Source organism: Mesoplodon bidens (genome assembly GCF_964165515.1).
Source record: "Mesoplodon bidens genome assembly, chromosome: 4".
NCBI classification, from domain to species: Eukaryota; Metazoa; Chordata; class Mammalia; order Artiodactyla; family Ziphiidae; genus Mesoplodon; species Mesoplodon bidens.
In genome coordinates this window covers 139,562,706-139,575,552 of record NC_138160.1, presented here as the reverse complement: position 1 = coordinate 139,575,552, position 12,847 = coordinate 139,562,706, and the positions used below count along the sequence as shown (strand labels likewise).

The 12,847-nt window shown below is 50.0% G+C and overlaps 1 protein-coding gene across 4 annotated transcripts in view; it reads right to left on the bottom strand.

Annotated features, from left to right (window-relative positions):
- Positions 1-11,211, bottom strand: part of SLC27A1 (solute carrier family 27 member 1) — a 29,169-nt gene extending 17,958 nt beyond the window's left edge. For 3 of the 4 annotated variants that reach the window (XM_081230698.1, XM_081230699.1, XM_081230700.1), the window contains exon 1: positions 10,793-11,000. In XM_081230698.1, the coding sequence (XP_081086824.1) occupies positions 10,793-10,959 (167 nt within the window). In that variant the 5' untranslated portion in view covers positions 10,960-11,000. Of the gene's footprint in view, positions 1-10,792; positions 11,001-11,073 lie in introns of those variants that run through there. The other variant, XM_081230697.1, reaches the window with a different exon arrangement.
- Positions 11,212-12,847: the final 1,636 nt, after the last annotated feature.

Below are 12,847 nucleotides of genomic sequence, written 5' to 3'. Positions count from 1 at the left end.
ATTATTTCCTCATTTCCTTCTCAAGCGTCCTTCTCCCTCATTAGGCTGTGGGCTCCATAGGACAGGAAAAGCACCATCTAGTGCATTCATGGCGTGTCATGGTGACCATGGCATCCCCGAAGCCCAGACAGGGTGTGGGGCACAGGAGGTCCTCAAGGATGGGTAGAACAAATGACTTTCTCCAATGCAGACTAGCTGGAATCCAGTTATCTCACAAGCACGGCCAAGACCCCACCGTCACAAGCCTGCAACAGTGTAGTCACCTCCCCGTGGTCTCCCGCCTCCACCCTGGGCCAGGCCCCATTCTCTGTGTAGTGGGGTGAATGGTGGCCCCAAAAAGATACATCCAAGTCCTGATCCTCCAAACTTGTGAATGAGCCCTTATGTGGAAAAAGGGTCTTTGCAGATGTAATTAAGTTGAGGATCTTCAGATGAGATCATCCTGGATTTAGGATGGGCCCTAAATCCAATGACAAGTGTCCTTCTAAGAGACAGAAGAGGAGACACAGACATAGAGAAGAAGGCCATCCGAAGACGGAGGCAAAGATTGGACTGAGTGATGCAACCACAAGCCAAGGAACTGCCAAGGATTGCTGGAAGCCACCAGAAGCTAGGAGAGAGGCATGGAACAGATTCTCCCTTGGAGCCTCCAGAAGGAACCAACCCTGCCCACACCTTGATTTCAGACTTCAGGCCTCTACAACTATGGCAGAATAAATTTCTGTTGTTTTAAGTCCCCCAGTTTGTGCTACATTGTTATGACAGCCACAAGAAACTAACACACTCTGCTTCATCTCCAGCCTTTGTCTATCTTCCTTACCACTCTCACCCCAGTGCCCCATTCAAAGGGGCAGAGGGGGTGTGTCTCCATTCCCACTGTCTGGGAACAAGTGCATTTCCTGCCTGGCTGCCCCAAACCCTCCTCACCAAGCCACCCTCTTCCTCCATGCAGGCCAGCCTGGCTGTGCTGCTTCCCTGCTCAGAACACTTCCCTGGGAACATAAGACTGTCTTCTGCTCAGTGTTCAAAGCTCTGGAAATCTGGCTCTAACTCTAACACTGCCCAACTCATAGACCTCCCACCATCATAATAGCCCCTTTCACACCCCCTGCAACATGGGGCCTGGTAGTCCCATGTTCACTTTCTTCTATCAGCATGTGATGGCTGGAGCCACAGCAGCCAATATGAGACCATGAGGGTAACTAACTGGAGATGCCAAGCCTTTGAAGCAAGGATGCCAGAGCAGAAAGGCAGAAGGAACTTGGGCCAATGATGAGATGCTGAACACAAATTGATCAGCCTGAAGCCACCTCCTGTCCCAATACCCCATTGCACATGGCTATAAATGTGCTTTACTGTTGATGCCACTTCTAGTTGGGATTTCCACTACTTGCAGCTGAAGCCTCCTCACGGAGAACACCTCCCCAGAGGAGCTGGTCCACAAGTGCAGCACACCTCCACAAAGTACCACCATATGCTGGACATCATGACAGGAATGGGGACACACAGGTGACCAAGGTAGGCGTGATCCCTGCTGCTATGGGTTTACAGTCAATAATCAAGGAGAAAGCAAATGAAAACAATGACAGTTTTATACGTTTCCTAAGAAAAAAGCAACAGGATGATGTGATCGAGCATGACCAGGACAGACTTCACCCACGGGGCAGGGGAGCCTTGTCTGAGGAAGCAACATTTGCACTGAACTTTGAAGGATGAGAAGGAGCCAGCCATGGGTAAAGCTCGAGGGGAAGTATTCCAGGTGGAGGGCACCACGAGTGCAAAGACCTGGAGGCAGGAAGGAGATTGGCAGGTTTAAAAGAGAGCAAAGGCCAGCGGGAGGAGAGGAGTGAGTGAAGCAGAGAGTAGGAGGAGACGGCCCAAGGTCGGGAATGTCTCTTCATGACTCTGAATCACTCCACCAACTGGTATACTGATTTTGACACATTAAAGTCACACGGGGGAAATGACGGCGCATTATCCATTTGTAGCTTCCAGTGAGCAGAAGATGGGAAAGAATCCAAACATCCTGCAGTAAGCGAGGGGTCAGATGAACAACGGTTCGAGCTGAAGCTTACGACAGAAGGCTGCGCACAAGAATGGCGCCCCCAATGCAAGGGATGAGGAAGGACCCTAAAGGTAAATGGGAAAAGTTACTGCTGACCGTGTGACAAAGATGGCAGATTGAGCACTCAGACACTGACTGTTCACAGTGCCCCCCAAAACGGCTAGTAAAAGGACTGAAGTGTGAACTCACAAGGACTGGGAAAATGGAAGTGGAGACCAAATCACCCCACTTTGGGAAGCTGGGCAGCAGCACATGAGAGGTGGAGGCCCCAGGAGGAGGGGGAAAGCAGAATCCTGGGCTGCAGTAGAGGATTGATGGAAATCTGTTTAAGAAGCCCCCTCTGTGAAATAAATGTCATGAGGATGTAATGTACAACATGGTGACTACAGCCAATAATACCTCATTGCATATTTGAAAGTTGCTAAGAGAGTAGATCTTAAAAGTTCTCCTCACAAGAAAAAAATTTTTGTAACTAGGTATGGTGATGGATATTAACTAGACTTACAGTGGTGATCATTTCACAATATACCAGTATCCCCTACTTTTCAAAAATTCACTTTAATGCCGCTTCTTTTTTTTTTTTTAATGCCGCTTCTCTTTTGCGAAAGACCAAAATTAGTACCTGTTTTTGCTAACCGAAAGAAATCCAAAGAGGATTTTCGCTTTTACAATGAAAGGCAAAAAGTAAAAATAGTGTTCGGTGTTTGTTCTGCAGGGAGCTGTTATAGGGGCAGCACGTACCCGAAGCAGTGAGAGAGGCACTGCCAAGCTCCTTCCCTGGGGACTACACTCAGCATCCCACCATCAAGCTGCCATAGCTTTGAACTGTGTCTGTGAGCATCTGAACTTTATCTCAATTTATTTTGTGCACCCGTTAGCAAGATGCACCCTAAGGTAATTGCTTCTTCCCTTTACACCATTTAGGTTTATGAAAGGTCTCAGAGGAATGCTCTATTTTCATGTAGCAGGAGAAACCTTTATACAAATAGCAAATCATTATGTTGCCCACCTGAAACTAACAGAGTGTTATATGTCAGTATCTCAATTGAAATAAAAAAAAAAAAAGTGGCCACCCAGGAGAAGATTGAAAGTCCATCCACAGGAGGGTTTCTGGGTGGGGCACCTCCCTGCAAATGGGTGTTAAGTGAATGTTTACTTGCCAGATGCCAAGCCTCCAGCCCTCTTCCCCGCTGTGTTCCTGGGATGCTGCTGGTGGGGCCTGTGCCCAGGCCTGGAGGAAAGACCCAAAGACACGGCACTGGACTTTCCCCAAAGCACCACCTGGCCAGGTGACCCCATCATGAAGCTCAGTTGACAAGACCCCCTCACCCCATACACACATCCATGCTGAGAGCTTCTAATTGGCTTTACAGCCAAGGACTACCAGACTCCTGGGGATTTCCTCTAATAGGGATGATGGAGACTAAAATAAACAAAGAAGAAAATCTTTGAGGAAAAAGAGATTGTGCAAAGAGAAAAAAACTAATAAAGTCATTAATATCCTTGAAAATGTATGAAGATATATTGCATCCATGAAACAAGAATAGGATGCTATATAAAAGCTTTCAGGGAATGAAAAAAAAAAAGATCCTGAAAAATTTAAATGTGAGGGCACAAAGAATGTACAACATACACATGAACCCTAATGAAAAATATGGGGTTTAGTTAATAATCATGTATCAACAATGACTTATCAATTGTAACAAGCGTACTACACTAATAAGAGATATTAAAAACAGGGGAAACTGTAGGGGAGAGTAAGGGGGTATGTGGGAACTCTGTACTTTCTGCTTAATTTCTGTAAATCTAAAACTGATAATAAAAAATGAAGTCTATATAAAAAAGAAAAAACATAATTAAAAAATCAATTAAAGGGCCTCCCTGGTGGCGCAGTGGTTGAGAGTCCGCCTGCCGATGCAGGGGATACGGGTTCGTGCCCCGGTCTGGGAGGATCCCATGTGCCGCGGAGCGGCTGGGCCCGTGAGCCATGGCCGCTGGGCCTGAGCGTCCGGAGCCTGTGCTCCGCAACGGGAGAGGCCACAGCAGTGAGAGGCCCGCATACTGGAAAAAAAAAAAAAAAAAAAAAATCAATTAAAATAGTCTATTAATTGGAACAAAGAATAATCATAATAAAAAATTTTAAATATGAAGGCATAAGTTAAACATTAATAGAAGGACTGAAAGATATATTTGAAGAAATATCATAGAAAGTAGGATAAAACGACAGAGATGGGGGCTTCCCTGGTGGCGCAGTGGTTGAGAGTCCGCCTGCCGATGCAGCGGACACGGGTTCGTGCCCCAGTCCGGGAAGATCCCACATGCTGTGGAGTGGCTGGGCCCGTGAGCCATGGCCGCTGAGCCTGCGCGTCCAGAGCCTGTGCTCCGCAACGGGAGAGGCCACAACAGTGAGAGGCCCGCGTACAGCAAAAAAAAAAAAAAAAAAAAATGACAGAGATGGAAAATAAAAAAGATAAGAAGATAGCTGATTCACTTTGTTATAAAGCAGAAACTAACACATTATTGTAAAGCAATTATACTCCAATAAAGATGTTAAGAAAAAAAAGATATGAAAATTATAGAACCAGTCCAGAAGATCCAACATCATATTCATTCAGTAAATGTTATCAAGCTAGACATTGTTCCAGGCACTCAATAATAGGAGTTTGAAGAAGAACAAAGGAAATAAAGGTGAGGAAATCACCAATGATAACATCAAGAAAACTTCCTTGACCTGAAACCCACCAACAGATCATACAATGGATGGAAATTACCCACCATCTTGAAAAGATCCCACAAGCTTCCAGAAGGAAAAAAAAAAAAAAAAGCACTGCAAAGGATCAGGAATCAGAGAGTTTTAGTCTTCTCAACAATAACCATGATGTGAGAAGGAAATAAGAAATGCCTTCAGTTTTGAAGGAAAATAATATCCAACCTAGAAGTCTATACCCAGACCATCAGTCAAGTGTGAGTGTAGAAATAAAGATATTTTCATACATGGAGGGTCTCAAAAAATTAAATTTCTATACATGATTTCTCTCAAAGCTAATGACGATGTGTTCCAACTAATTAAAGAAGTAAACCAAGGAAGAGGACTATCAAGGACCCAGGAAACAGGGTATCCAACCCAAGATAGAAGTGATGCTAATCCTCAGGAAGATGGGTAGGAACAAGCCTGGTGTGATGGCTGCCCACCAGGTAGAGAGAGCAACTAGAACAGCCTGGACAGACTGGAGGCTAAAAGAGAGACTTCTCCAAAAAGGTGAAACTGAAAGCCCATCTGATGCTATAAATATTAGAGGAGAGAGAGACAGATGTTGTGGAGTTTGGCTTTGAAGTAGAGATAAATACATAGAAAACTAACCAATACAAAGGCAATCAATAACTCCAGACAAAAACACATAAAGTTGTTTAACTCATATTATAAACAAGCGTCCTTTTGGCAGTCTATTTAATGCCACATTTTTTGGTGTTTTTGTGCTTTTTGTTGTTGATTTTGCTGTTTAAAATGGGCCCCAGGCATGATTCTGAAATGCTGTCGAGTGTTCCTAAGTACAAGAAGGCTGTGATGTGCCTTATGGAGAAGATACACATATTAGATAAGTTTTGTTCAGGCATGAGTTACAATGTTGCTGGCAGTGAGTTCAATAGTAATGAATCAACAATATATATTAAATGATGTGTCTTTAAGCAGAATACACACAAAACAAGATTATGTATTGACTGGTTGATGAAAATGTGATCAGAGGCTTGCAAGAACCTAACCTTGTATTTTCCCTAGGAAATACAGGGTTCAGTGGTTTGCTAATGGTTCAGTTTGCTAATACATGGTTCAGTATTTGCTAATTCAATGTTCTCAGCAACTTTGTAGAACAAAACTATCACAGGGAACTCCCTGGTGGTCCAGTGGTTAGGACTCCGTGCTTTCACTGCTGAGGGTGCGGGTTCAATCTCTGGTGGGGGAACTAAGATCCCGCAAGCCTTGCAGCATTTCCAAAAAAAAAAAAAAAAGAAGAAGAAGAAGAAGAAGAAAACTACCACAAATAATGAGAATCAACTGTAATAATACTGGGACAATGAAGGGATGGAAGAACATGTGTGTCTGTGTATGTATGAGGGTGGGTATGTGTACACCATGCACAGGGACAGGAAGAGAGTGAGGACAGGGGGATAAAGGGATGCCAAATCCTCATCTTCCATGGAGTGAGATGACAGATCAAGTCTCAAAGTGAAAAAATGCAGATTTGTCACATAAGCCATTTAGAGACGTGGAGGTGAAGTCCAAAAGGTTCAAAGGAGAGGTAAGAATCACTCCTGGAAGGGAAGGGAAAATGTGGGTAGAGGGTGGGGCTAGCAGCTGCCACCTGAGGTAGAAGGCTAGAGTCTTTCATCTCAAAGCCTGCATGACTTTAATAAAAGCAAAAATTTCAAGTGAAAGTGGAGAGAAGAAAGAAAGCAGGAGGTGAGGAATATGATGGAGAATGTGTGGCCATTTGTGAGCACCAAGAACAAGAAGAGGTCTACATATATTTCTTGGGAAAGAGACACAAGATGCCTCTGAGGAGGGGAACTGCACGGCTGGGGGCAGTGGAGAGAGGGCAGCATTCACAGCAAACCTCTCTCTAACATTTGAATTTTGTACCTGTGTTATGTATTAACTGTTACAAAAAAATAACTGAAAATGTAAAATGTTAAAAGTTAGCTGTTTATACATCCACCTCCCTGGTCAGATCCTGATATCTCAACCATTCAACGAATAAATAGAGGTGCTACGGTGAGCAGCCTCAGCATTTACTGAGCTAACCTTACAGCTACCCTCCAAAGTAGGGTTCTAAAATCCCCATGTCAGATGGTGGATGAGCTGGGAGCTCAGGGAGGTGAATTACACACCCAAGGTCACACAGCAAGTAGAGGACAGAACAACCCAGACCAGGCCCCCTGGCAGGGTCCCTCTGTTCCTCTTCAGGCTTGCCCCAAACATTCACCATGTACCATGTGACAGACCAAGTGCCCGTGCTGCACACAACAGGTGCTCAATTCATGTTTTCTTAAAGAAGAGAGGATGCACAAGGTGTACTCTTAGAGATGAAGGAACTAAGACTCAGAGGGTGATGTTTCATGGGCTAGCAAGGCGCAGAGTGAGGGCCACAGCTAGACACTCTGGCTCTAGCCACCAAGCACCTAACCTCTGAGGTACCCACTGCTGGGTGAAAGCAATCAGCACCAACAAGTCTGAGTGCCTACTATGTGCCCAGCTCTCCTCTAAGAGCTTCAATAGAGCACCCCAAGAACCCCATGAGGGGTACTAGTGTTACAGCCATGGGGAGAGGGCCATCAGCAAGGGTAGGAAGCACAGGAAGCAGCTCCCACAGGGGTGCTCCCTGTCCACAGACAGCACAGCAAAGCAACTCGACTGAGGCTGCAGTGGCTCGTGCTCAGGTTATTCAAGCATTCACAATGGGGCCCAGTCTTCACGGCCTGTCCCTCCCGCCCTCGCCCCCAGCCTCTCTGGAGCACACCCACACGAGCGGGCAGTGGACTTCGGCACTGGGCTCCAGCCACATGCCTGGGTCACCCTGCCTGGCAGCAGCACAAGCCACCCCCACCCTGGGGACAAAGAGGCCACTGTCCACCTCTGGGCCCTTCCTGAGGCCTTTTCTTGCCCCTCTGCTCTTTCTGCCCCTTCCTGCTTTCACCCTGAGCTCTAGGGCACCGGGGCAGGAAGAAATAAACACAGATGAATGTGATCAGATTTCATGTGGAAAACAGAAGATGAGTTAGAAGAACTGAGGCAGGGTGCTTAAATATTTCTGAACCTAGGTTCTAAATGCAGCCAGCCTGCACCACGACCCCAGCACAACACAGCAGCTAAGAACACATACTCTGGAGTCCTGCCGCTCCTCAGCTCTGTGTTCTTCGGCAAATGACTCCCCTCTTGGTGCTTTGGTTCACCAACCACAAAATGGGACTAGTAAGCATTCCTTCCTTACAGGACTGTGAGGACACTAGAACAAAACCTGGTACAGAGGTGGGTGGGTGTTATATAAGCTGCATTAGTTAGCTATTGCTGTGTAACAAATTGCAGCTAAAATTACTAGCCGAAAAGAGCAAACATTGATTATCTCTCAGTTTCTGTGGGTCACAAATCCAGGAGCAGCTTAGCTGGGTGGTTCTGGCTCAGGGTGTCTTGTGAGGCTGTAATCAAGGTGTCAGCAGGGGCTGTGATCATCTCAAGGTTTCACTGGGAGAGAATCCATTTCCAAGTTCACTCATGTGAGACTCTCCACAGAGCTGCCTTACATGACAGCTGGCTTTCTCCAGAGGGGGTGACCCATGAGAGAGCACCCAAGATGGAAGTCACAGTCTTTTTTATTACCTAATCTCAGAAGTAATATCCCATTGCTTTTGTTGTATTCTTTTCATTAGAAGTGAGTCACCAGGTCCAGCCCACACTCAAAGGGAAGGGATCATACAAAGGTGGGAAGACTGGGAGGTGGGGCCATCTTCCAGGCTGCCTCCTACAGAAAGTGTGTCAAGCTCTGTGCTGGGGACTCAGAGTGGGCCCAGCTTCTGTCCTGTCCCAGGGGAGACAGAGCTGGTCACAGATATCCCCTGCCCCATGGAGCCCAAGGAAGGAGTGAAGACCTGCCATCCAAAAAATATATCCTGCGCTCCTTGTCTGTGCTTCCCTGACGGGAGACCAGGGCCACAGGAGCACAAGGTCCAACACAGTCTCCATCTGTGCTGGCCCCCCAACAGGGCCCACAGTTTAGTGGGGGGAAAAAGACCCCAAAATTAAAAGGCAAGAAAGCAGACACGTGATAATTACAAGTGACTGATGCCGCTAGTGGTTACAAGTCAAGCTCTGGAGCCACACTGCCTGGGTTCAAATCCTGCCCCCACTACTGGCCAGCTGTGTGACCTTGGGCAAGTGACAAAACTATGCTGTGCCTCAGTTTGCTCATCTGTAAGATGGGACAAGAGAGTACCCATCTCTCAGGGTGGTTGGGAGGACTTGAAGAAGTCATGCTTAGCATAGTGCCTCACACAGAGGAAGCCCTGTGTAAATCTTGGCCATTCTGCCAGAGAGCAACAAGGTGGGAGGGTCTACAGAGACATAGGGTCAGGGGAGAGCTGTCTGACAAGGTGACATTTAAGCCATGGCATGATGAAAATGAAGAGCAGGGGAAGAGTGATCTGGGCAGAGGGTACAGCAAATGCAAAGGCCCTGGGGCTGGAATAAATACAAGTGTGTTTAGGAACAGCAAGGAGGCCAGTGTAGATGGAAGAGTGACAAAGGAAAGGACAGGAGGTTGGGAACATGGTCAGAAACCTCATGTGGTCTAGATTCTAAGAGCAACAGGGAGCCATGGGAGGGTGCTGAGCAGGAAAATTCAGCAAAGGGTCCCCTGAGGGAGGCAACATCATAAGGCGTTGCCAGGCAAAAGGAGGGCCAGTGTATTCCAGACAGAGGAAAGCAGCCTGAGCCTGACAAGGCGAGTTGATCTGGGGCCCAGATGAACCTATGGAGAGGTAGGGAGTGGCAAGTGGGCAGGGAATAGATTGTCAGGACATCAAGTACCCAGCTGGAGGCTGAGTCTTTTCTACTGCAGAGGATGGAGGTTGTGGAGGTTGTCTGAACAGAGAGCACAGTCCAATCTGCATGTCAGAAAACCAAGGGCAGGGGCAGGGGCCAGGGCATGGAAAAGAGAGGTCAGGTTCTAGAAGGTTCAGAACCAATTTGCAGTGGAAGTTTTTCCAGCTGCACACCATCCCTGCTGCTCACAGAGCCTCAGTTTCTTCACCTTTACAATGGGTTAGTCCTCCCACCTCCCCATGGGCACCAAGACTGGCAGACCCATAGCAAGTGCTCAGGGACTTCCACATGGAGGCTGTTCCTGAGATTTGCTCCGGTGGTAATGCCCAGAAGCACTTATTTCACCCCAGGAGGACTCCCAACAGCTTTTCTGAGCAAGCCCCTAGAGATACCCCAGAGACCTTCCAAGGATGCCTGCAAACACCACCAGAATCCCCTCCCCAGAGATTCTCAGTCACCAGAGACCCCTAAGCAAATCTTGGAATACACAGCAACCTCTCCACAGACTCTGAACAACCCCCAAAGTCACGCACAGACCTCAAACTCTCAAAGAGCACCCCGACCACAGAGAGACCTGTAAATGGCCCTGAGGAGACAAACACCCTTCAAAGGCTCTAAAAGCCCTTTACACATGCCCCAGGAAGCCCTTTCATTCTCCCTGAGAAAGTCCCCCTGAGAACTCCTAGGGACCTACCGGAGTCCCTGAAGATGCCCTAGAGCCCTCCCACAGTCACCAAAGCCCCATAGAGACCCCCCCAAACACGCAGGCCTCCCAATCAGCCTCAGCTCTCTGGAAGTCCTACTCGCTGCCCTAGTACCCCCAAGTTGCCGTCCAGAGCCCTGAGGTCACCCACGCAGGCTCAAGGACATTTAAATCTACTCATCTCCCTCCAGGGAATCCCTCTAGATGTCCCCTGCTAGTGCCCTCAGAGTCCCCCAACCCACTCTTTTCAGGTCCCAGCCCCGCCCCTAGCCCCGCCCTCACCCAAACCCCGCCCCCAGTCTTCAAAACCTCCCCCCACCCAAGCCCTGAAGGTCCCCCACGCTGCCCTTCCAGCCCCCTCTGTTCGCCCCCCTGGGCGCTCAGCCCGCCCCCGACCCCAGCCCTTGTATCAGGCCCGGGCTGTACTCACAAGAGGTCCCGCCTCGCCGTTTTGCAGACGATGCGCAGGAAACGCCAGCCACCGCCGCCTACGTACACGCCGAGCGCCACCGCTGTGCTCCAGGTCCACGGCAGTCCGAGCAACCACAGCAGCATCAGTGAGGCCACGGAGGCCGAACCCGCACCTGGAGCCCGCATCCTGAGGAGGCGGAGAGCTCTGAGGCCACGGCCCGCCCGGGCCCCGCCCCACGGCCAACCCAACCCCGCCCAGATGTCGCGCTCCGCTCCCGCTTGGAGCCGCCCCCCCCATACCTGGGATTGGGCACGTCTCAGACAGGCTCCGCCCCATCCCAAAGTGGGCACAGGCCTCCTTGCTCCTAGCCCGGCCCAGGCTTTCCTGCCAATCATTAGTGTATCTCCACGCCCCCAGACACAGCTCTTCCATTCCGTCAGTCACTGGCAAGCCCCACCCCCATGCCTCGACTTAGCAGCTGTTCGCTGGACCCAAGCTCCATCCTAACGACTTGGCCCCCAAGCCTAGAGTCCACCTTGGCCCCACCAAGGTCCTGGGCTTTCCTCCAGGCCCCACCTCTATCCGCCCCACCTCCACTCGATTGACCCCGCCCCCAGGTTAGGTCTCCGGCCCCGCCCGTAAGCACAAGCCCCATTCCGGAGCTCCGCCCGCCCTGGACCAGGTTCTGCCCCTAGGTTAGGCCTATGGCCCCGTACACAAGCACACGCCGCACCCACTCTGGGCCGGGCCCAGAGTAGCTCAAGCCCCGCCCCCAGTCCTGGGCCTAGCCCGTATTCCCAGGCCCAAGTTCCACCCCGTTCACCGGCCCCGCCCTCAGGCTTTGGCCCAGTTACCACCCTCCGCCTCACTCCTAGCACCCTAGGCCCCGCCCCACCTGCCCTCCCAGGCCGGCTCTCTTCCGACCTGTCTGGCTTAGAACCGCTCTGCCGCACAGCCGCAGAACCGACGCCCGCCCACTTCCGGAGGCCACGACCATAGAGAGGCCACCCTGGCCAGAGTGACGACGGCCAACGAGACCCAGGGGCTAGAACGCCTGGTGAGGAAGGCGGCTGTCTCCATGACAACCAAACTTCGCCAGCCTCCCAGCTCCCCAGTCCTATCCCTGCCGGCGATTAGGAAACACGTGCGTCCCTCAGCCAAGCGGCTTGGCTCCCGGGCGCTCCCGGCTCAAGCCCTAGATGGAAACCAGAATTCCTACCCCGGGGGACTAGCAACTCTCAGTTCACATTCAGAGCCTACCTGTACTGGGTTCTTGCCTCAGCTTATTCTAAATCCAATCCCCAAAGCCTCTTCGGACTCCAGGGACCTGGGGAGTACTAAACTCACAGCCTAGGGGCCCCAGAATATCCAACCCCTACCTCAGTCTTAAAGATATATTCCAATGGACTTCCCTGGTGGCACAGTGGTTAAGTATCTGCCTGCCAGTTCAGTCGACACGTGTTCGAGCCCTGGTCCGGGAAGATCCCACATGCCGCGGAGCTGCTGAGCTCCTGCGCCACAACTACTGAGCCTGCGCTTTGGAGCCCGCGCTTTGGAGCCCCCGAGCCACGGCTGCTGAGCCCACGTGACAGAACTACTGAGGCCTGTGCGCCTAGAGCCCGTGCTCCTCAGCAAGAGAAGCCACCGCAATGAGAAGCCCACGCACCACAGCAAGGAGTGGCTCCCAGCAACTAGGGAAAGCCCGCGCTTAGCAACGGAGACCGAACGCAGCCAAAAATAAAAAATATAAATTAATTAATTAATTTTTTTAAAAAAAGATATATTCCAAGGACCCAACTAATCGCAAATCCATATCCCGAAATCTTGTCAGTTAAGTCTCACCGCAGCAGCCCAGGGAGGGCAAAATTCACACACCAGTTCCCTACCCTTCCACAGGAACTCCACAGAGTCCCTTATTTGCATCCCAAGGTCCTAAATGCTCACCTAGAGACCCTAAAGCCCTCCCCTTGATCAGGTGCGGGCCAGTGCTGGCCTCGCTGCCCACCACCCTGTTCCCTGGCTGACCTGGAGCCGCTCACAGACCCTCAGGCTTTGGCTGCTCTGTCGAGGGTT